General features: G+C 37.3%; 1 protein-coding gene across 1 annotated transcript in view; it reads left to right on the forward strand.

The window, feature by feature from the left end:
* Positions 1–25,085, forward strand: part of ATP8A2 (ATPase phospholipid transporting 8A2) — a 741,784-nt gene that overhangs the window by 281,516 nt on the left and 435,183 nt on the right. Inside the window, exon 24 of the mRNA XM_027877570.1 lies at positions 10,485–10,549. Coding sequence (XP_027733371.1) covers positions 10,485–10,549 — 65 coding nt within the window. The remainder of the gene's footprint in view (positions 1–10,484; positions 10,550–25,085) is intronic.

Below are 25,085 nucleotides of genomic sequence, written 5' to 3' on the forward strand. Positions count from 1 at the left end.
TGTCTTTAGAGGAGGGATTTGGCTTTTGGAAACAAATTATTCATAGTCAAGGATGGAAAATAAGGTAGTGATATAAATTATTACTACTTGCAGGCTTTTTAAAAAAGTAAAGTATGACTGTAAATTGAAAAAGAGTGTGTGTGTGTGAAGCTATTTGAGTATATACAACTAACTCTGAAGACCTAGCTATACAATACACCTTGAATTCTAGAATTTTTGCTGGCTATCTTGCCAGTGAATATCATTGGTTTATGATGAGGACTAAGCTGATTTAAAATAATCCTATCCCTGTTACTGAAAAAAAAAAAAACATTAAAAGCTCATACTGTCCTGATGTCAACATTGTAAAGAAAGGACGGACTTAATGTAGAATGATATTATATGGTATTTGGAGAGGATGTGCATGATAAATTTCTGAGAATAATCTTCTAGTGTCTTAATGTGGTTAAGATAAGCTTGGGGCTGAGCCCCAGGCTCCAGAAATTCCTAATGAGGAGGAAAGACTTCAAGTGCTAGCTGGGTGATGGACTGTACATCTGTCAGACAGGCTCTACCCTGCTTGACCTTAGGATATGGCAAATTCTTGAACATCCTCTTCTAAATGGCAGAGGGGTCTCAGTTTGTATCTATGGAAGTGTTATGCATACCCATAAAATTACAGATCTTTGACTCCAAGGCCTAGAAGGAGCCTTTAGTCCCTGATCCCCATTATTTTTAATAACAAGCCACTAAAGTATGCGGATGGCTAAAATGATGAGTTTGTGACACCCAGCTACTTTCTGTGTGGGAATGTTTTGTAGACCTTTTGGGTAGGGGAAGTGAGTATTGCCTGTAGGATCTATTGATCTTGAAAAGGAACCATTCTTTGTGAATTTTTAAATGTACTGCAAGCATAAAAAAATCTGAATTTTCTTTTTTCTGATGCAAATTAAAATGTGTATGTGATCTACATTTTCCTCTCTTTCTTTCAGATCTTCCCTACTTTTCTACTTGAAATGTAATTTATGCGAGGTTTTTTTTTCAATCCCTGTGCTCTTTGTAAACTCAAATTTAGCCCCCACGATGAGTATAGCACTCTGGGTGTGTGTGTGTGTGTGTGTGTGTGTGTGTGTGTGTCTGTGTCTGTGTCTGTGTCTGTGTCTGTGTGTGTGTGTGTGTGTGTGTCTGTGTGTGTGTCTGTGTGTCTGTGTGTCTGTGAGAGAGAGATTTTTTTTTTTGCCTGAGCCAACCAAAGTCTGGCAAAGTTAGGAACATACATGAGAACATACTGGCTGAAGCTCAATCTAGATAAGATAAATGTGTTGCTGCTAGGTAAAGGCATTTTTACCAGCTTGCAGAATAAGGCTTTCTTTATCCTTTATCCTCAAAGGCTTCCTACATAATTCAGTGATAGTTCTTGATTCACAAACAGTGACTTCTCAGATTGTGTCTGTGTTATACTGACTCCTTGTCAAAGAAGGCTTAGTACTTAATTCATGCTGCTCACACCTCTCAGATTTTATTTAATTGGCTAATAAAGGCTGTCAGAAAAATATGATTGATTCTGAATGCCTCCTGCTTGAAAACTGAAGGTTTTGCCAAAGTAATATTATCTTATCTTACAGGTTTTTTCTGCCCTTATTTTCTCCCCATCTCCACCTTGCCCCCTGCCCCTAGCATACTAGTAGAGGTCTGCCAAACAACCCCTGTGTTCCTTGGTCTGAATAGCTATAGAATTGATATCTTTGAGAAATAGCAATACCTTATCTTTATGTAGAGCTTTATATGCTTTATAAAAATTCTCATTTGAACCTAAAGAGGTACAGGGTACAGATATTATCCCCATTTTACATGGAAGGGAACTGAGGCTCAAGAGGTGAAGTGAGTTCAACTTGGCTGGTTATAGGTAGAGTCAGGAATGGTTTCTGATCAATCATGCCTCAGAGTGTTTCTTAAGATTAGCCTTATTTTGTGCCACCACACAATGTTAAACCTGGGAAAGGTCCTTAGAAGCCAGCTAGTCAGTGTCCTAATTTTACACACTGAGGCCTATAGGGATGAAGGGGGCAGGCAGCTAGGTGGCACAGTGGATGGAATTTTGGGCCTGAATTCCGAAAGACTCATCTTCCTGAGTTCAAATCCAGCCTCAGACACTTCTTAGCTGTGTGACCCTGGGCAAGTCACTTAACCCTGTTTGCCTCAGTTCCTCATCTTCAAAATGAGCTGGAGGAGGAAATGGCAAAGCACTCCAGAATCTTTGCCAGGAAAACCTCATTAGGGGGTCAAAGAGTTGAACATGACTGAAGCAACTGAACAAAAAGGGCATTTGGTGGCGCAGTGGATGGAGGGTTCTGATTAACTGATTAACCTTTTCTTTGGCTGTCTAGCGCCGCTATCCTGTTCTTCCTAATCCCTGTAATTGGGTTACCATTTGTTGAGGGAAAATGTACCCCTCCTAACTATCCTTGAACTCTCATCCATATTCATTCCTCCATTGTTCATTCCCTCCTCTGTTTTCTAATTCCATTCTCTTCTCTGAATCCCTTGTTTAGCTTATATGAACTTATTAACTTCTTTTCTCCTTCCAGGGGTGGGGAACCTGTGGCCTGGAGGCTATGTGTGGCCATCTAAGTCCTCAAGTGTGGCCCTTTGACTGAATCCAAATTTCACAGAACAAATCACCTTAAGGAGGGACTCTTTTAGTCCAGCCACCTCATTTCACAGATAAAGAAACCAAAGAAACTGACTTACCCAAGCCCATAAGGATAGTAGGTCTCAGGACAGCATCTCTGACTACAGAGCCCTTGAAATAATAGCTTACATAAATGTCCTAAATGACTTAGTAATGGATATGTTGTTGTTCAGTCATGTCCAATTCTTCATGACCCCATTTGGGGTTTTCTTGGCAAAGATAGTGGAGTGGTTTGCCATTTCCTTCTCCAGTTCATTTTACAGATGAGGAAACTGAGGCAAACATGATTAAGTGATTTGCCCAGGGTCACCCAGATAATAAGTGTCTGAGACCAGATTTGAACTCAGGAAGATGAATCTTTATGACTTGAGGCCCAGCATTCTATCTACTGTCCTATGTAGCTGCCCAGCCAGGTGGCGCATATCGCTTCTCAGTTTTGTCTTCTGTTAAATGTGAATGGGTTGTACTAGATAACTCCTAAAGTACCTTCCTCACAGGGTTGTTGTTTGTCCTTTGTTCTCAAAGATGATCATGATATCGTGGAGGTGATGCCATGACATGCAAGTGAATTGGATTTAAGTGAGGGAAAGGGCTATACAAAGTTTCCAGCCTCACTTTCTCCTCCAGACCCCACGGGGTCCAGTAGCCAGACACACATCAGGATGACTGGAGATGGCCCTGTGTGAAAGCTAGGAACTTTCTTAATCACTTTTCATAAAGTCATAAATTTGGAACAGGAACCTTTGAGGCTGTCAGATCCTACCTCTGTTTTACAGATGAGGAAACTGAGACACCAAGAGGCTTTGAGACTTGTCAAGAGTCAAACAGCTAGTAATTGTTTGAGGAGGTATATGAGCTTTCCTTCTTCCTTCCTTCCTAAGTAGGAATTGTTTCTGTTTTGGCCAGAAACCCTGAGGGTATTCTCCTCCCAGTTTGATATTTTTTTTTTCTATGCTAGGTAAAAGAGGCTATTCTTTGCCTCATTTTTTTTTTTACTTAGCCTTAATCAATGAATGGGCATTTCCTCAGTCAAACTTAGACCTGCCAAAGACCTTAGCTTTAAAAGGCCAAGATCTTCTACCTCATCTCCAGTCATCCTGATGTGTATCTGGCTACCCAGATGGCTCCGGAGGAGAAAGTGAGGCTGGTGACTTTGCACAGCTGTCCCTCACTTAAATCCAATTCATTTGAATGTCATGGCATCACCTCCCTGATGTCGTGGTCCTCTTCAAGAATGAAGGACAAACTACAACCCTGTGAGGAAGGTACAACAATCTTTCACTCTCTAACTGTGATTCTGAGATCATCAGCTCCCTATGTCATTTATCTTCTCTGTTCTCCATTATACCTAACAGTGCTAGGCGTAGATTAGTGACTCAATATGTTTCTGAATTCTTGAAAAGATTTTGTCTTCCCAAGCAGGTGGGCTTCTCAGCCTTCATCTAGGATTTAGACAATCCTATTGATTTTCTTTGAAACAAGGTATGGGAAGAAGGAAAAGGAGGGCACCTATTTTGAATGTGCAATTTGGGGAAGTTTGATGATGTGATTTACGAAAGGCTGTATCTTTCAGAGTTTTTGAGCTAAACATCCAAGTTTTGTGATCATTTTTGTGATTTTCTAAGTGTTTTGGGGTGAGTGGACTGCATGTATTTTGGGGAAAATCAAGTAGTTGCTAAATTTATGGATATAGATGTGATTTATGAAACTACTTGACATTTTTCATCTGAAACCATCATGTTTCAGAACTCAAAAGGACCTCAGAGATCATTTATTCCATCCATTCATTTTACAGATGAGAAAGAGGCACAGGAATCATAATGAATTAGCAGCAGAACTGGTATTAGAGTCTCAGCCTCCTGACTTCTAGATGAGAACTGTTTGCGTTATCCCTGGCGCTTTGTGAAACTAACAACACACTACTTCTGTGAAATGGGTTAGCTTGTATTTGACATCTTTATAATGAAAGACTTGCTAGCCTAGGGCTCATTGGTTTATAAAAGTAATCTCTACCACTTTAGAATTTATTTTTAATGGAAATATGCATTTTTTCTTAGTTTATTTGCTGAAATAAAAATGCTGATTTAAATTTAACCTAATTTCAAGGTAATTTGTGGTTTTTGTGAGCCAAACTGACCCATTGAGCCTTACTTAGCAAGGTTTACATAGATCCTGTGGTTTTTAGGAAGCATGGTCCTGGCATGAAGCCAGAATTTTGACTTTCTGTACTTGAACTTATGCTAACTAGCCATGTTCCAGGGAGTTGGCAGTTTTATTTAGCTTAAAAATATGGCATCAGTTAGTCTAAAGTGAAATTTCAGATGTTACCAGCACTGGGATTCATATAGTCCTGGTTTCTCTTATTGTTGAAGATAATCTTTGTGGTATGTGTAGGTAGTAATACAAATGGATTGGACAGATAATTTTCTGAGCCTATTTTTTTAATGGAAATAAGTCAAGAGGAAAAGTCTTCTACTGAATATGTAACATTTTTTTTAAAAAAATTTAAGTTGTGAATTGGCTTTTATCCCAAATTAAATATTTCCATCAGTAGGTATTTATTTACCTTATTTACCTTCATTTAATGCTTTTTCCATCACTTATGAGGGGAACATTGAATGTCTGACCAAAGGAATGAATTAATTAATGGTGGGCTTGCCAAATAGACAACAATAGTATACTCATTGGCCAGGCCATTTAAAGGTACTGTTGTCATTCCTGGTTCAGTCTGGGCCATAAAATTTATAGTATAGTTGGCATGGATTCTGAGCCTGTGAATCCAATAAATTATATTGAATTTATCCCCTCCCCCAATAAATTAATCACTCAACTATAGTCCACCTGTTACCGCCAGTGTGACCTTAGACTAGTTATTTAAATTCCTTAGGCCTTAGGTTCCTCATGTGTATGGAGAGGGGGCTGGACTAGATGTCCTCAGAAATCCTTTCCAATTCTCAATCTTTGATCTTATGCATTGAGCCTCAGATAGTTGCCTATCAGGGAATGTGGGGAGTTAGAGGGAGATGGGGTGGCAAAGAAATAGGAGACACAGACATTGACTCCAAGGAGCTTGTTGTCTAGCTGGGGAAATAAAGCCTGAACTTGAAACAAAACAGAGTACAAGACAAAATACAATTGTGTTAGAGATAAATACAAAAGAAGTTCAGAAATGGACAATCTTATCTCATTGTGAACTAGACAGGTTAGAGAAGGCTCCATGTCAGAAGCAGGATGGGGATTTGGGACTTAAAGATGACTGATGCTGTGAAGAAACATGAAGGGAAAGCTGGGGCATTCTAGACAAAGGGAAGAACTAGAATTATAGCATGGAATTCTATTCAGATCAGTGAGCAGTTAGATTTGATTTAAAATCTAAATTTTAAATCAATTAGATTTCCAGTCTTTGAACTTCTTTTGCAAATGCCCCTAGCACCCAGTTTATTTTGTCTCATTTTCTATGTGACAGGCACTGTCCTAGGGATACACATAAAAATTAGATATTTCCTGTCCTCAAGGACCTCATATTCTGTTCAGGGGAGACAATGAATACACAGATAAGTAAACACGTAATATATAACAGTTAATCAACAAACATGTATATACCTACTACATATCAGACACTGTATTCTTGGGATACAAATAAAAAGTGAAACAGTCTTGACCTTGAGTTTTTTGCATTCTACTCAGGACGTTTCATATATTCATAATGAGGAAATAAGAGCCTTGGGGGAATTGGGAAAGGCCTTTTGAGTGGGAGGGGGCCCATGAACTGAGCCTTGCAAGGAGTCAGCAGTAAGCATGCCATGAGTAGAAGGACTTGAAAAATTGTGGGCAAGGAGAACATAATGGAAAGGAAAGTGAGGTTTAGGGCAAATATGGAAGACAGAGAAGTTGCTTACTTAATCTGGGTTTCCCACGAGTACATCTTTTGTGAACCTGGTCTGATTTGAGAATCACATTAAACTCTAATTCATGGGAGAACTTGACTTTTCTTGGTGTGGGTGAGATATCTTTTGAGTTGTTGTTTGAAGGAGACTGGAGTAGAAGACTTGGCTTATAATGATTTTATCTTAACAAAGAGTATAATCAAAAGAAAGGTAGAATCGATGAGAGTGTTTCAAAGGGTCGATACATTTGATTTGGGTTGGATGATTTCCAAGGTATTTTTTTTTTCATTAAAAAAATAAAGCACCATTTCTGAGAACTAGGGTAAAACAAACCGCATGTTTACATTTTGGTTTCTTTGAACCTCAATTACACTGAAGTAATATGAAAAACAAACAGTTTTGCAGCACTGTTAATTTCAGAGGCAGAAAACATAAGCTCCCAAAGGTCTTCTCCTCAGCCACTTTATGATCCTCTTGTTAGATGGCTAGATTAAAGATTGAGATCTCAATTTACAAGTGTGGATTTACATTTCATACCTGGCTTTGACCCAGGAGCTGATCTCATTTTATCCACAAACATCAGAAATCAACTGCACCAGAATTGGAGCGGACTTAATTTAATTTGCCACATTAGCTAAGCCCAACTTTACTCCACAAAACAGCCGTGGCTTTTGTAATTACATCTATGCTATGTGGTGACTTTCTAAGGAAATTAGCTTTATCCTACACATTTTAGAAAATGCTTTTGCTTGGTCTTAGAGCTTTGACTTAAATATGTGGCAGTTTCCTTGGGGGTGCCCTCCCTCTGACACTCTGACCAGGAAATACTTAAAACATTTTCTCCAGAATATCTTTTTCCAGGTTCACTTGTCAAATGGCGTCTTGCTTGAGTGGGAAGATGTGAAATAAAGCAGTGAGCCGGTATTTAAAAATTACTGCTCACTGACTGCGGCAGCTGTTGTTCCAATCAAAAACTACTAGAAAATCCTTTGGAATTAGTTATACTGAATTTGTAACAGTCTGCTGCCTAAAGCTGCTAGTATCCTCTAGGGGAGGAGTAAGCCCAACAGAGAGGGAAATGATTAAAGTTGCAATATCTCCCCCCAACCCCTGCCTTTTAAATGAAAATAAATGTACCACCTTCCTTCTAGACCCAATCTGAAGGTTCAGACTTTGGAGGGGGGTGGGGAATCAACTTCTAGACCTTGGAAATGGAAAAAAAAAGGATACAAATACTTGAGGATGCATAAAGGGTACAAATGGCTTGGACTTTCTCCATAGTAGTCAGCCAGTAGTATAACCTGCTACTTGTTTGTCACCGTTTGCTCTAAATCTTAATTATTCCTGATTGGAAGCTACTTTTGACAAAATATAAAAAGTGCTTTTTTTGGTCAGACATCAAAATTTCCGAGTGTGTAATTTGTCCTCCACAAAAAACTCTTAACACATATACTTGTGGCCTACCTATATGACTGGTTTGTTTTGATCATAGTGCAATCACATTGGGATCATAGAACCATAGTTGTATGCTTTAAAAAAAATTATCCTGAGATGATTTTATATCATTGGACGTACAGTTTTAAAATATTGTTAGCATTGCCTGCCAGTCAAGTAAAGAGTGTTTGGAAAATGTTTGACATTAAAAAAAATAGTGTAACTTATCGGGGGAGGGGGTGAGAACAAGCATTTATTAAGCACCTGCTATGTGCCAGGCACTGTTCAAAGCACTTTACAGATATTATTTCATTTGATCCTTACAGCTTCCTGAGTGGTAGGTGCTATTATTATCCCCATTAAACAGGTGAGGAGGCTGAACCAGGCAGCGGTTAAATGATTTGCACAGGGTCACACAGCCAGTAAGTGTCTGAGTCCATATTTGAACTCAAGTCTTCCTGACTCCAGGCCTATCCACTGTACCACTTAGCTGCCTCACTGGGCAAATTATAAAACCATCAAGTATATATAATTTGCTCTTCATTGGCTTACCTTTTTTTGAGGTGGACTTTGGGCATAAGCCAACATGGAAATGTAGTGTTTAGAGAGTAAAGAATAAAACTTGTTAAGTGTCCTGCTGTGCAAGTTTGGCCTCTAAGGTGTTTGGAACAGTGATAGTTAAATGTCAGCTTCAAAGAATTGGCTTTTAAATTTAGCTTTCTTAGTCACTTGCATTTATATTTACATAGTATTATATTTTTATTTTGTTTGTCTTTATTCATTCAATATTATAGTTACATATGTCCATGTTGTCTCTCCTGAGAGTAGATATCATTTCATTCTTTGTATTCTTATCCCTATTGTCCAGCACAGTGCCAGGAACATAGCATACGCTTAATAAATGCTTGTTGATGATGAATTTATAGAATTATTTCATGTACAAAATGCCTTTCTCTACAATAACCCTGTAAGGGAGGTCATAAAATTAGTATTATACCCATTTTATGGATGAGGAAACTGAAATTGAGAGCTTGTGGCATATCTACTCACACATAGAGCAGTTCTTTTGATTATATGAATAGTGTTTTTTCTGCTGCATCATGATGTATAAAATGACTAATTATGTGAAGGTGGAATGAATATTCATTGTTTAAGACTAGGACTAGTATTAAAATCTTAAGATTTCTGACAAGTTGTCTAGTATCCAAACAGGTATTGGGACTTATGGGTCCATTGTATTAGGATTCCTTAGAGTAAATGTAAGGAAGGTTCCCTTTGTTGCTGTTATTTGATGGACCCATATTTCTTCATATCTATATAACAATAGGCAAGTGGATTATTTTTCTATGAGGAAGGTTCTTTTACATTGCCCCTATGTTCAAGAAAAAGGTGAACACCAGGTACTGAAAGCACTTTTAAAAATGTCTACTCTCAGAAGACTTTCAGGAGGTACATTCTTCATTAGTCAAATGAGAGGGATGGAGTAGATGACCTGTAAGGTCCCTTTTGGGCAGCTAGGTTGTGTAGTGAACAGTTCGCCAGGCGTGGAGTCAGGAAGACTCATCTTCCTGAGTTCAAATCTGGCCTCACACACTTCTTAGCTGTGTGATCCTGGGCAAGTTACTTAACCGTGTTTGCCTTAGTTTCTTTTCTGTAAAATGAGATGCAGAAGGAAATGGAAAACCATTCAGGTATCTTTACCAAGAAAACCCTAATGGAGTGATAAAGAGTTGGACGTGACTCAAACAACTGAACAACAAGAAGTTCTCTTCCATCTCTCAATCCAATAATCCCTACATGAATCCCTTCCTGCTCCTCCACCTGCTAGTATCCTCCCTCCCAACCTAATTTGTATTTAACTGCTGGAGTAGCTACACAAATTATGGTATATAAATGTAATGGAATGTTACTATGCCATAAGAAATGATGGATATGATGGAGGACAAAGCATAAAATGACTTAAATGAACTGATTCAAAGTGAGGGAAATAGAACCAGGAAAAGAACATATACAATGACTACACCAGTATAGATAAGAACAATCATTTCAATCCCAAAACGATTTGAACCAAATGTTATAAAATTATAAAGACCAAGGTTGTCTCCATTGAAGATGTGAGAAGATACTTCCTCCTACTCCTTTGTATCTTTGTCTACATCGAAGCTAATGGAAGATAAGAATAGTAAGGATAAGGGAAAAAGCCACAGAAATTCTGAAAGCACTTCTTTAAACTGTTAGTAATCACATTTTCCCCAGGCACTTCTGCTCAAGAAGCAAAATGGACAGAGTTGAGCTTTTTTTCTTCCTAAGCTATATGGATGAGCTAATGAGCCACGAAATGGTTCAAAAATAGAAGGAAGTTAAAGGAAGAGAAGAGCAAAAGTTCTAGATAATTGACAAACTATCCAATCAAGTTTTAAAAATCAAGAACTCATTGAAGGGATTGGCATTGCAAATGTGTAACATTGTTTTTTATTTCACTTTCTTAACAGGCTATGCCTGCAGACTGGTGTCACAAAGCATGTCTCTCATTTTGGTGAATGAACATTCTTTGGATGTAAGTAAATTTTCCTCATAGGTACATTTAATTGAATGTGTCAGATTTTCTTAAACTTTGTGGTTTATCTCCATCTTAACCTCTTATGATGACTCAAATGGGTGGGTGGGGGAAATAAAGATTAAACAGTATTTCCCTATTTATTCATACTAACTTAGATTTATGGTAAGGACACCTTATAGTCACAAACCTTGAAGATCAAAATAAGCCTAAGGGTTGGCTCCTCTTAATGAGGCTTTGTTATTATTTAAATAGTTAGAGAAATCTAGCATTAAATCTAGTAGTTTGAATATGTCATTTTACTTGAAAAAATAAAGAAAAGATTAAAGTACAATGTTCATGAGAAGTTTCTGACACTGAAGGGTTGGTTTTTTTTTGTTTTGTTTTGGTTTTTTGTTGCTAAGTTCCTGAGTTCCATCCATTCCTTACTTTTAAAATACCACATGGATCTTTCTTCTGCATAGCATTGTCTAGCACTCACTTCTTAACAGTGGTGATTAAAGTTTAAATGGTAGGGAATAAATGTTCATCTCATGCTAACCCCTACTCTTTTTCAAATAATTTAGTAAAAATAACACCTTAATGCAAACACATTATGCATTTAAGGAATGCTCTGCTGCTTACAAAGTATTTTCACATGCAGTATGTTGACTCATTTCTCATGGTAACCCTATGGAGGAGATATGGGCAAAAATTATCTCCCTTTTACAGATAAGGAAACTGAGGCTTGGAAATGTTCTTTTGCCTGCTTTCTCAGCTCTTGTTGACAGCAGGATTGCCTCAGTTTGACTATACCATACTGTATCTTGAACAGGATTTTTATATATACTAAAGATTCCTTGGAGGTGGGGAGAGCTATCTATAATCTTCACGTCAGAACACACAAGGTGTTATATATAATTCCACATCACTTCCCTGTTCTGTTGATCCAATATACTATTTTTGACAGAAGTCCTGAGAGATCTTGTGCAAGAAACAAACTTTAAAGGATAGAGGTACATAGTCTTGCTTCCCATAACCATTCCCATGGTTATGGATTTCAGATTCACAAATTTAACTAGCTTTTTATGAACCCAACATTAAAATCAAATGTTAATACAAGTTCATACATACTTTCTGTCTTCTTGACTTTTTAGAATATTATTTTGTATTATCTTCCTTCATCATTGCCTGGCAGTGCTAGGCAGGTGCAAATTAATAGTGAGTTCAAACTTGAAGTTTTGCATGTTATTGTATATTTAAACAGTGGGGAGCTAAAAAAAATATTTTCCCCTACTCATCTTCCTGGGCTCTAAAGGCAATTTGAAAGTGCTAACAATAATTTTGTTTTAAGCTTGTTAATTAGTTTTCATTGGGATACCAATAAAGATTGTTTTGGGGGAGGGGCAAGGCAACCACCCAGCCAGGAGCTTTCTTGAACCTCACAAACCTTGGAGTCCCAAGAAGAAGTCCATCTTTACTGTCTTAACGATGGATGACAGAGGTTGTTATAAAAATAGCCATAAGCAAAAAAAGGGTAAGACTTCTTAACTACTTAATTTGTAACTGCAGGCAGTGGTTTCTTTCTTTTTTAAATAGAGGTCCAAGTGTCAAAAATAAGTTTGATATCCACCTTTATTGTAGTAAATGCTTTTGCTTAAGTAAAATGGGCATGTCTTAAATTAACAATTGGCTCAACATGTTAAGCTTAATACTATGACTACAATACTATGATTGTTCATGATATAGACCTGCCATCATTTCCTTGTACAAATATGTGATCACAGAAGATTGGTATAAAAGTAACTGGTTGCTAGTTAGGGGGTCTAAATAGGATAGCTCTGGGATGATTGTAGAATTCAGCTATGTACAATGGGTCAGGGAGAAAAAAGTCCACAGCATCAGTTGTCTTTGGCCAGCCTTCGAATGAATAGAAGCCTTGAAAGTGTTAAACACAGAGTGAAATTGGGAGCACCATACCCTGTCAGCTAGTGCCAGAGCTTCTTGGCTTCCTCACTGAAGAAAATTGGTGATTACATGGTATGTCTCCAATCTCTGTCATGAGAAATGAGAACTATCATCAGTGATGGTGATGCTTGAGCTCAGATAACAGGTTTTGGGGTTGTAACAAGGTAGCCCTTATTATTGTAGAGGCAGTAGATAGGTGTATTATCATTACATCAGAGGCTTATGTCTGTCAGATGGCTTCATTGATGAAGTTCATTCCACTCTAGGGTTTCCAAGCACTGTTGTCTCTCTGGGTAAGGACTGGAGATAAGATATCTTCCTGTAGTCCTGAGTGTGTTTTATTTGTAAGGACTTCCAAGCAGTATCTCACATACAGCCTTTGATATAGCTTACTTGGTTCACATGACAGTTATCAGTATGTGTGCTTTTAAAGTAAATTAGATTTTTTCTTCCTTTCTTGCAGTATAGAATCCTGACTAAGAGGTTTTACTTAGTTATTTTTCACACTCAGCAGAAAGCAGACATGAGGTCCCTTCCAACTCAAAATCCATGATCCTGTGATCGTTATGTTTTCACATGAATTGGTTGGATGATGGCAGCTGTTAGATGAAGTGATATTTTCTTAGCCTTTATTTCCTTAAATGAATTTGTTTCATGATTTACCTTGGGTAAAACCCTGTGAGTTGAAATAACTTCATGTATTTCATGCATGAAATCATAGTAGCAAAAAATGAATTTTTCATCAGTTGTGGCCAAACTTTCAGAAGTGGATGTAGTTCCTCCTCATTGGGAGCTTTTCTGTGTTTCTTCTTGGCATACAACAGGTGATACAAAATCAGTGTCGCTACTTTGGTTAACATTCCTACTCCACTGAGGTAAGAGAAGCATCTTCCATTTATTTTTCACTTAAATACACAATAGCTTTTTGAAGATAATACCATCCTGATTCAACTCTACACTCACCGTAGTCTTGTGCAGATGTGACTTATGCCTTGAGCCTTTTGTACTCTGCAGTCTTATAAGATCTCTTTGATAGAAATGCTTAAGGCATTCAAATCTCAGCTGCCTTGACAATCAAATTCCTCTTTTAAATATTAAGTTATAAATCTTCTAGAATATAATCTTATGTTACTCTTGCCATATCTTTCATGATATTTCATTCAATCATTTGGGGTAAAAGAAAAAGATCATATATTCAGACTTGGTCTTGGAAAGCTTAGAGACCAAAACCAACCAACCAACCCTGAATCATCATTTAATATAGAACATTTTGGATATTGAAAGGAATTGATGAGATTAATATAATGTGCACCTTGGCTAGGAAATAGCCAATAGTTTTCCTAAGTTGTATTAGTCAGTCCTGGATTGAAATATCGCATCACTAATGCCATCATTTGGATTCAGATAGACCATATCGAAGGAAGGCCCAGGAGTCTTAAGGGAGTGAAAGAATTAAATATCTGAATGTCAGGGTGTTTAAGTAAAAATGTTCTTAGCTTTTACTTTCAAAAATAGATGGCCAGAAAAGAGATATTTTTCTAGAAGCTGAGGAAGATTAGTTCTGAACTACATTTTGAAGTAGAAAAGATTTTGTCAGGTTCTTGCATTATCCCTCCTAGTATTGCTCAACTTTAATTGAGTTGAAATATGTCTCTAGAAGGCTGCCTATCATTCTTATGATGATAAATGCCATTACCAATGACAGTTGGGAGTGGAGGTGCAGAGAGGTTAAATCTTGGTGTCCAGAAAGTGTCTTTTAAGTAGCATTACATCAAACAGTTTGCCTGTATTCCTTCTACATGGAGTCAAACCCAAGTAAGTATTAAATGAATATTGTAGGAACCCAGTATGAACACCAAGCAATAAAAAATGCAACAAAATGGATATTTTATTAGGGCAGTATTTCCTCTCTTGACTTGCAAGGGTAAGACTTTGTTTTCCCAAATAGATACTTTGCTGTGATGAATTCGGTTTGATTCCCAGTCTTTTAGATGTAAAGAAAAATGTAGTGTTTCTTTAATTCGATGAATTCTTAAGCTGTTCCCAAATTTTTATAAGTCAGTGATGGGTGAAAATAGGTCAAATGGGTAATGTTGAAACTGTATTTTATACACCAAAAATGAACAAAAAAATCAACCACTGTTTGCCATGGATGAAAGTCTTTTTAAGTTCTTATGTGATCCTGAATCCATTTTCTATCTCCTTTCCTAATGTCCTTATGGAATCTAAACCTCTTTGAAGAGAAGTTTAGCAAATAATAATAATAATGATAGTATTAAACAAAAACAATAGCTAGTATTTATGTAGTACTTTAAGTTTGGCAAAGCACCACAGACAAATGTTATCTTATTTGATCCTCACAACAACCCTGGGAGGTGGGTACTGTTATTGTCCCCATTTTGTAGATGAACACACTAAGAAAGAAGTTAAGTGACTTGGCCAGGGTCCCAGATTTGAATATAGGTTTTCCTTACTGCAAATCTAGCTTTCCATCCATTGTACCACCTAGCTGCCTCTGAGGCATATACATATTCAAACCATTTTAGGATTTCACGTATTTTCCCAACAATGTGAAAACCCTTGCTGACACAGATCTGCACATTTCAAGAAGCTTTTCTCAATCCTTTCAGTAACCTGTAGGTCTCACTTGGTAGTATCTATCATTGTAGCTTTGGGAAAAGACTTTTTAAAAACTTCTAAACTTATACACCCGTTAAAAAGAGCATTTCCATAAACATAGTAGAACACAAAAAGAGGATTCTATGTAAAATTGTTAATCTGGGATCTTTCATTAGCAATAGCAGATTTTTTTATTGTTAGCTGTGCTGTGCTTCATTATTCTCTGGGCAAGAATGTCCTGTTGTAGGAGGTCTAGTCTGCCACAAAATTCATGCCTTGAGACCCTGATTCTGTCTTAGGACAGGGGCTATTTGTATACTTAAAAGCAGTGGATGGAAGAGTCTTGAAAACTTTGTACTTGGAAATTCTTAGAAATTGCACACTCAGGATTTCCCTTCTGAACCATTTTTTCTCAGTTTTTCCCTACACATTCCCAAGGGTGCCCACCCACTGAACAGGAGACCAGTAATAAAGAAGGACATTTCCATGCAATGGAAACAAGCAGCAGGCCATAACTTCTTGCTCGGCTTCCCATTCCCACTCCAGGAGGGGTATAGGAAAGTGGAAGTGTGTGCTGTATGGCTTGGCAGAATCCCTGCCGTACTCAGTCAGAGAACTAAGAGCAGATCATCCAGCTCAAAACTGACCCACTCTACTCCCATGCTGGGAGTTTACTTTTCACCAACCTTAGCCCCTGTCCTAAGGGGAATCAGGCTCTCAAGGCATGAATTTTGTGGCAGACTAGACCTCCTACAACAGAACATTCTTGCCCAGAGAATACTGAAGCAAAGCACAGCTAACAATAAAAAAATCTGCTATTGCTAATGAAAGATCCCAGATTTACAATTTTACATAGAATCCTCTTTTTGTGTTCTACTATGTTTACGGAAATGCTCTTTTTAATGAGTGTGTAAGTTTAGAAGTTTTTAAAAAGTCTTTTTCCAAAATTGAGTTCTGGTTCCAGGGGCCAGAACTGGCCGCCACTGGATGCCAGTGCCCTTGTGGAGTTCCAGACACATATTGTCCCACTCCCCTCTGTTCCCCAGTTCATAGCTGGGAGGGTGCTCCACCTTTGCTGCACAGGTGTTGGTGAAGCAGAGTTGAGTTGTTACTTGTTGCCTCAGAATGGTTGAGGGAAGACGGGGGGGGGGGGGGGGGTAGCTGGCAAAGAATGAAGTTACAGCAAAGGGGTTCCTGAGGAGATCTTAGGGGGAGTACAAGTCTATGTGTTAGGCTATACCTCTCTCCAGAGTGTTGAGGCTTATGGGGTAATGAATGCTGAGTGAGCATCAAGTATTAGCCTTCTCTGTTGTTAGTTATTACCTCTATAGGGTTATTAGTGCCCTAGATTGTGGAGACAATTGCAGTTGCTTTATATCTTGTGCATAAGTTTTAATTTGTAGGGGTATGAGGTTTATAATCCAAAAGTCCAGTTTCCCATCTCATTGGTCATGTGGTCCAGAACACTCTGCTATCTTTACTTTTAAAAAGAAGCAGGGAGAGGTGTCTTCTGATATCTCTTTTTAGGGGCCATTATTGGTCATTATAATTTTCCCAGAATTTAATTTTCAGTCAACCACTTGACTTTTATTTTTATTCATTTTTTATAAAAAATTTTAAAAAACTTTTTCAACTAACTTTTATTAAATGCCTACTCTGTGCCAGGCACTGATTGTTTTGTTGTTCTTTCCATTTCCATTGTTCAGTTAATTATTCTTCTGACTTTACTTTCATCAGCTCATAGAAGTCTCCACATACTTCTTTGTATTCATCCTGTTGATTCTTATAGTATAGCAATATTTCTTTTGCATTTATGTACCACAGTTTCCTTAACCATTCCCCAGTTAATGAGCATCTACCTTGTTTCTAGTTCTTGACTATTGCAAAAATTGCTGCTACAAATATTTTGATGCATAGGTAGGCTTCCTTTTTCATATAGTTTGCTTTGGGCTATATGCCTAGCAGTGGAATTTCTGGGTCAAACAACATGGACATTTTAGTTACTTTATTTGTTTAATTCCACATTGCTTTTCTAAACATGTATTAAGTATATCTTTATCCATGGGGGGTTGGAGTAATATTTTTTTCTGCTCAAGGCTCTTGGTCCAGTGGTGTTCCTTTATGAATGTACCTTTATGATGTCCTATTATCTGTGCTCCAGGAATAGAGTAGATTGAATGATGTAAAGAGACCCTTTTCTAGCAGTCCTGGTGGATGATGCTTCCCTAGACTTATATTTTTGGCAAAGTCTTGGGTCTAAGTTTGACAATTAAGATGTGGTTTAGCATAGTTTGCCAGGTTCTCTAGGTCCCTGAGATAGTTATTAGTCTTTGAAAAGCAAAGAAAATAATGATGCTGAGAACACTTTTCAGCATGTGATGGTTGGTTCAATCTTTGAGTTGAAATACTTTTTTATTCATCACTTCTTTGAGTCATGAGTATCATGTGAACTCTGTATTTTATCTTTAAAAAAAAATTCCACAGATCTTTTTAAGGGAAAGTGATAGGTTGAAGTTGGGCCATCCTGGTGGCAGATTGGCACATGTGTCTCATATTGAAGCTGTTAACCTTTTGAAGGCAGTGGCAGCCACATGCCTTTTTTTGTAACCAGGATTCCATCTAGAGTGTGTTATGGGTGTAATTTAAGTTATAACATAAAGATTAAATATATAATTGAAAATGATTTTGCAGAGTGATGCTGAAGGCTAGAATATCATGAAAAGGAAATTATAGCAGGCATAAAAATGGCTTACTGTAGAGTTGAATCATAGTTTGGGTAGTAGATATAACTCCATTTATACAAACTAGATGAGATAAAGCCCTAAAATGGTATTTAGAATACAACTGAAAAACTTGCTGTACGTGTATGGAAACAATGAAGGCCTTGATGCCATGCTGAATGTAAAAGGAGGTTATTTTTCTTGAAGGTAATTGTGTTTGAATTTAGTTTGTTACAGGGTTTTATTATTTAATGGTTCCATATCATTCCTTTGCAGTTGCTTAATGAATTCATTTTGGGGGTGTTTTTGTTAAGTTATCAAGTAACCTTGATTGAAACAGGATATTAGTTTTGTTGTTTTTGGCTCCTGAACATTTTCATATTTCAGCTGATTTAAATTTCTGGGTGGTTCATTTGTGTTATTGACTTGAAGTCTTCTAATCAGGTTTCAGTGTGTGATTTCTGTCCCCAGTGGCAGACTGACTTAATGAGACATACTTAATTAAATGTGTTTTGTTGAACAAATGGGCTTATTGACTATAAACCATCTCCCTCACTCACCCTCATGACAGCAGCAGAAGAGAGGAATCAATGTCAAAATGCCTGGATCTGTGTTTTGTTTTCTGTGACCTTGGTGCCTTGATTTCATTTATGGTAATACTAATTTTTTCATGAGTCTTTTATTAATGTTGTACAGAATTCCTTAATTAAAGATAATGGACTCCTAGTTTTACCTCATAACCACCAAATTGAGAAACATGAAAAAATCTAGAAATCTATGCTGGAAGGGCTACAAGAAGACAGAAGTGTTACAAGGCTATTGGTGCAGTTATGAATTGGCCTAACCATTCTGCAAAATAATTTGGACCCCAAGGAGTTCAGAAACAGATTCTACATATACCAAAATATACAGAGCACTTTCTGTGATAGTAAAGAAGAGATGATGGTGCATTAAGTACCCATGGATTTGGCAATGGCTGAACAAACAGAGATAGGGCACAGTGGATAGAGGTGTGGGCCTGCGGTCAAAAAGACCTGAGTTCAAATGTGGCCTCAGACACTTAATAGCTGTGTGACCCTGGGCAAGTCACTTAACCTCTATTTGCCTTAATCCTCTGGAGAAGGAAATGGCAAACTACTTCATTGTCTTTGCAAAAAAACAAAACAAAACACAAAAAAACAAAAAACCCATAAACAGTATAATCCATGGAGTCACAAAGCATTGGACACAACTCAACAATAGATAGAGATAATTATCTAGATATTTTGATGTGTAATGTATATTTATATATGTGTACGTATCTATACACGTACATCATACATATATAATATTTCATTAAAATTATAGATATATATCTAGTATCTGAATACATATACATGTAAATATGCATTTAGATACTACATATATTGATATATCTAATATAATATTGTATATATTCACACATCTGGATATCTCTTTATATATGTATACAGGTACCTAAATATATATCTACAAATGTAATGAAATATTGTACCATAAGAAACAATAAGAGGAAATCAAGGAAACATGAGAAGGCTTGCCTAAACAGATGCAAAATGAAGTAAATGCAATCAGGAAAAGAATATAGGCAATGACTACTGGATATTTTGACTTACTCCTACCTGTCTGATCTTTATTGATCTCCTTTGCTGGATCCTCATTTATATCCTGCCCTCTAAAAGGGTGTATCCCAAGGTTCTGTCTTGAGTCCTTTTCTCTATGTGTTTTCTTGTGATGCCCTCATGAGCTCCACTAAGTCTTTAATGATTATTTTTATGCAGATGACTCCTAAATCTGTATATCTTGCTCTAGTCTATCTCCTGAGTTCACTGACATTTCCAGTTATATATCCCATAGGTATCTTAAACTCAACATGTCCAAAACAGAATTCATTATTTTTTTTCTCCAAACCCTGACTATTTCTGTCAAGCATACCAACATACTCTCTAGGTTGGAAGCCTTTGTGTCATACTTAGCTCCTCACTCTCCCTTATCCCAGATATCGAAGTGAATTGCTAACTCTGATTTCTGTCTCCACACTGTCTCTCACATATCCTCTACCTCTTTCTCCCCTGCTCGCAGGCACAATCCTAGTTCAGGTCTTGTCATCCATGCTCTGGACTACCATAGTAGCCTCCTAATTTGTCACTTTGCCTCAGATTTCTCCACATTCCAACCAGCTGCCTAAGTGATATTCTGAGGTACATGTCTGACCATGTCACTCTCCTACTCTGTAGATTTCAATAGATTAAATACAATTCAATATCGTAATATACTTTTTAGCTTTACAGTTACAATGAAAATTAGCTCCAAGGACTTGGACAGTTCCTTGGGCCATTGAGAGAAAAAATATCATCCTTCATTGAACCATGATGTTGCACAATAGTCAGTATGGCACAGTTTTTAATTGAGAAAATTTTTATTGTAATCTGTGAGATTAATAAGCATAATTTAGTGCTTGGAGAAACCAGTGTCTGGTACAAACTAGAGGACTAAGTATATATACATACATCTTAATTGGAGGGCATCAATTATTAATGGAGGTAATACTATAGTCAATAAATTCTTAATATGAAGGATAACATTTGCTGTATAAAGCACTTAGTATTCATTTGCACTTTTAGTTCTTCTGGAAACTAAAACAACATGCTGTATATAGATGTTTAATAATTGCTATTGTTGACCTAGTTTTTAAAAGTCGATTAAATAATAGTTTTTGCCTTCCAGCACTTTAAAGAAACTAATGATACATTTCTAGGTTTATCTAGCTTTTGAACTACATCCTGTGTGGGGCGGGGTGGGAGGAGATATAGATAGATTGATAGATAGATAGATACATGTGTGTGTTTGTGCATGTGTGTGTGTGTGCGCGCGTGCGTGTGTAGTCTTCTAAAGGATATTCTCTTATTTGGCAGTCCAAAAATGAAGAGGCAGAATGGTACTAGGGAACAAACAGTGTCTTTGGAGTCAGAGGACCTTAGTTCACGTCCTGTCATTGATACTTAACTACCTGGGTAACCTTGAGCAAAAGGCTCTGGGCCTGTATTTTCATGTGTGAAATAATGGGATTGGAGCAGGTATTCTGTAAGGCTCCTTCCAGCTCAATTTCTGTGATATGCATGGAGCTATGTGTCTAGCACACAATACGCATTTAACATAGTATAAATTAGCAGGCATTTATTAAGCACTTACTATATGGTAGATGTTGTGCTGAATGCCATGGATATACAAGTCTGATAATCATAGAGCTTACATTCTAATAGAGGGAGACAACATACATAAGGGGGTGGTGTTTAGGGAGGAGTGTTCTGGTTTGGGAAGTCATAGGGGTAATGCATGGAGCCTTAAAGGAGTTGACCAATGAGCCCTTGCCAGTAGCAATGGCAGTGCTGACTAAGTAATGGTTCCATATGATTCCAGAGGCTGTAAAATGATGAGGACTGTTGACATGATGGTGACTGGGCTGGAACATGAAGCACGGCTAGGGCTGCCTAAAGAGAGTGAACCATGTGATATGCTCACCAGACTGGACAGTCTGGGCCCCAAGATGGTGTTCCAGAGCCAAACATTCCACAGGGGAGCATGGGCAGAACAAATATCAAGGTCCAGCGGTTTAAAGACTGCAATTGTAGATAGTGTGGATTGCAAGAAGTGTGTGTGTCTGTGTGTGTTTCAAGTTGATTGTTGATGATTTTCACTACTAGGCTCCTTACTTTACTTAAACTTTGCATTTCCCCCCCAAACCTAGCACAATATATTCTATATGAGTGTTTAATAATTCTTGTTAAATTGGTTGTACAAAATAGATTAACCAACACAGTTTTTGCCTCTTGGCACCTTAAAGTCTAATGTTTTATTTCTACATTCACTTAGCCTGTGACCACATCCTGGGGAGGAAAGGATGTTTTTTTATTTGGTGGTTTTAAATTATTCTGAATTTACTTTGAAATTCTAAGGTTTTTTTTTCTTTTCTCCCTTTTATGAAATTAAGTTGTAAAGTGAATGGATCATTTACCAAGAAGGAGGAGGTGTGAGTTAGCAATGAATTGTGGGACTGGGAACTCTACATAACTTTTGAAAAGGGTAGTTCAGAGCCATGGGTTAGAAAGGTAGCAAGAATAATTAGCACTAACAGGACATAGCACAAGTGTTAATCACCATAATTTCTTTTCTCTGGAACATGTTAAAAAAAAAAAAAGGTGCTGAGTTGCCTTGGTGGCAAAGATTATAATGGTCTTACTATTTAAACATTTGTTTTCTCTAGTGCCCAAGTGAAACACCTGACAGTTAAGTAATAAGGAAATTATTTATTTTGAAATTTGAAGTTTTCTTTTTAACTTTAACTTTGAGGTATCCTATCATTTTCAAGAAGAAATTAAAAGTGAATATATATATTAATTCTCTATTCTGAATAACCTGTTAAATTTTGTGGGAAAATGCAGGTGAAAGGGTCGATATTCGGTTATATTTTTGCTTCTCTATTTTTCAAGCCTCGAAGATAATTGAATGCTTTGAGAGGAAGCTATTCTAAACAGGTGCCACTATTTACTTGTAGGCAGCTATTCAAGGGACAAGCTTAGTACCTGTAGGGAGCCTGCGTAGTGTTAGCCTTGTACTCTTTAATCTACTATAGTGACAGAACTGTCACATTTCCTAAATTTGAAATTATTTAGTTCTATTCTTTTCCTATAACTTTATTTTTCTATAGTGCCTATATCTAAATTGTCAGGAATATAAACCCCTAGCATTTTATATCCAAGAAGAGGAAAAGATTAATATTTAATATTGTTGGTTTTATGTTATATATATTTAATATTTTATGATATATTTTCATATGTTATATTCACTATTCTTCAAACCACAGATTGGGAATCCTCAGCACCATTCTTAGAATCAAGGTGTGGTTGATATGGGACTGATATCTCCCTTTATTGCTAAGAACTATTATATACATGAGAACTAAGGCTGTGGCAGCCTGGGAACTTAGTTATAAACAAGATCTTAAAAGAGGAATTTGTTTTGGGGAAAATTCTATTTGTAAAAAATCAATATCGCACAAGATCAACTGAACTCTATACAATGTTGGAACTATTTTTTTCTTATCCTTCTGAGCATTATAGGACAGTTCATGCATTTCACAGATGCTTTATTGTATGCCCTCTAGAAGCACACTCAGTGTTTTTAAGTTACTTCAAACAACTTGCATGTTAAAATGATGTTTTCCATTTTAGTTGTTATTCTCCTTTTAGAGTTAACAAAGTGAACACATATAATGGAGTAATGGCCAGAGAGGGGTGTTTTGGTGAGGGAATTTAAGAGATGGTGAACGCTCCCTTTTCCAGAGTGATAGTGTGTCCTTGCTGTGTCCAGGGAGAGTAAAATGTTGAAGAAAGGGTTGGGTGGGAAGGGTAAACAAAGCATGGTGTGAAGATAGCTGAGGAGCAGCAGCATGGTGGATCTGGGTTAGACCAAAAACGGTACTGGTTCACTCATAGGGGAGGAAGTCAAGAGACACCAATAGCAAAAAGCTGGAAAGATAGCTAACACATTTAATGATAGTCAATATTTAAAAGAGCTGGATAGATTAGAACATTAAGCTGATGTTAATAAGATGAAATTTAATAGGTCATGTTAGTGTTCAAAAAGTTTAGCTTCACAAGTACAAGATGGGGAAAATGAGGCTTTTGGGTTCTGGGGGCTTTTTTTATATTCCTCTAGAAAAAAAGAGCTTGTGTTTTTTGCTTGTTGTGTAGCAAACAATTTAAGTTAACAGTGTGATATGGTAACCAAGACAGTTAATCAAATCCTGATTATGTTAGGAGAGGCCTAGCCTCTAAGACTAAGTAATGTTGTCATGCTGTACTCTATCCTGATTGGACCACATCTGGGGTGTTGTGTTCAATTTAATTGCCACATTTTAGGGAGGTCTTTGAGCTAGAAAGAGCCCAGAGGAGAGCACAGGATGGTGATCAGCTTTTGCTAGATGAGGGTCAGTTGAAGGAAAGGTAGATGTTGAGCTTGAAGAGAAGATGGTTGTCTTTAAGTGTTTAAAAAGCTGAAACATAAAAGGTGGGAGAAGCTTGTTGTACTTGGCCCTAAAGTGTAAAACTGGAATTGCTGGGGGGAAGTTGCAAAGAGGCAAGTTAGGTTTGATGTGTAGGGGGAAGAAGGTTCTAAAAGTATATGTTGCCTTGGAAAATAGCAAGTTTGAGCAAAGGCTGGATATGCTGTGAAGGGGACTCTTTCAGATGTGGGTTGAACTATATGACCTTCTAAGGTCCCTTCTACATCCTGAAATTCTGTTATTGGTAAATATACTGGGCTGGGAACAGTTATTCATTATGATTCGGAGGGGTCAACTTGAGCTTTCATTATTGTTCTGTACTGTTTAAAAAAAAAAAAGGGCTCTCCAGGTTGTTGAAGTGTGATTGTCCTTACTCCAAATGCTCCCAGACTTCTATGTTATTCCAATCTGTATTCCTTGCCCCTCCTACCTCTTGTGAATCTTTGTGTGCTGCTGTGCCCTCCTCATCTTGGCCTTGCTTGTGGCAAGGTTTATAGAGCTCTTACAAAGCAATAAAAGTGTTCTGTTTTATTTTCTGGTGGTTAAAACACCAATCACCCTTTATCTTTAGTCTTTTTATCTTCACCTTTTTTAACTTTTTGGGTGGATTGGCAGGGAGAGAGGTCTAAGGTTTCTTCAGTGGTTTGAGAACCAGCTGAACATCAGACAGGTGGAATGTTACTGTATTTTTACTCATGTCTATCTGGTAATTCAGTACTTGATCAATCAGACAAATGTATTTTAAAATTCTGCTATTGAAAATGAAATGTCCTTAGCTTAGGGGTCAGCATCATGTATAAAAGAAAGAGCATTGGACCCCAAGTAAGAAGATCTGGGTTCAGATATGAGTTTTTGGTATACTGCTTGTGTAAGTTTGGACAAGTCCCTTCATTGATCTGGCTTCAGTTTTCTTACCTGTGAAATTAAGATTAAAGGTTCATTCCTTCCAGATTTATGTTTTGTGACTGCAGGCATCTAATGGTTCTATCCCTAACTTCTTATTTTATCCTAAACACCCGGATTTACTCATGGAAAAATAAAACTGGAGCCCAGAACATCTAGGTGCCTTATCTCAAGGTTTATCAATAACATAAGACTCTGTTCTTTACTAATGTCTTTTTCTGAAACTCTAAAAAGGTAAGCGTGTACTATATTTAGCAGGATTGCC

The sequence above is a fragment of the Vombatus ursinus genome, unplaced genomic scaffold, assembly GCF_900497805.2.
Source record: "Vombatus ursinus unplaced genomic scaffold, bare-nosed wombat genome assembly UNPS02014813.1, whole genome shotgun sequence".
Classification (NCBI taxonomy): domain Eukaryota; kingdom Metazoa; phylum Chordata; class Mammalia; order Diprotodontia; family Vombatidae; genus Vombatus; species Vombatus ursinus.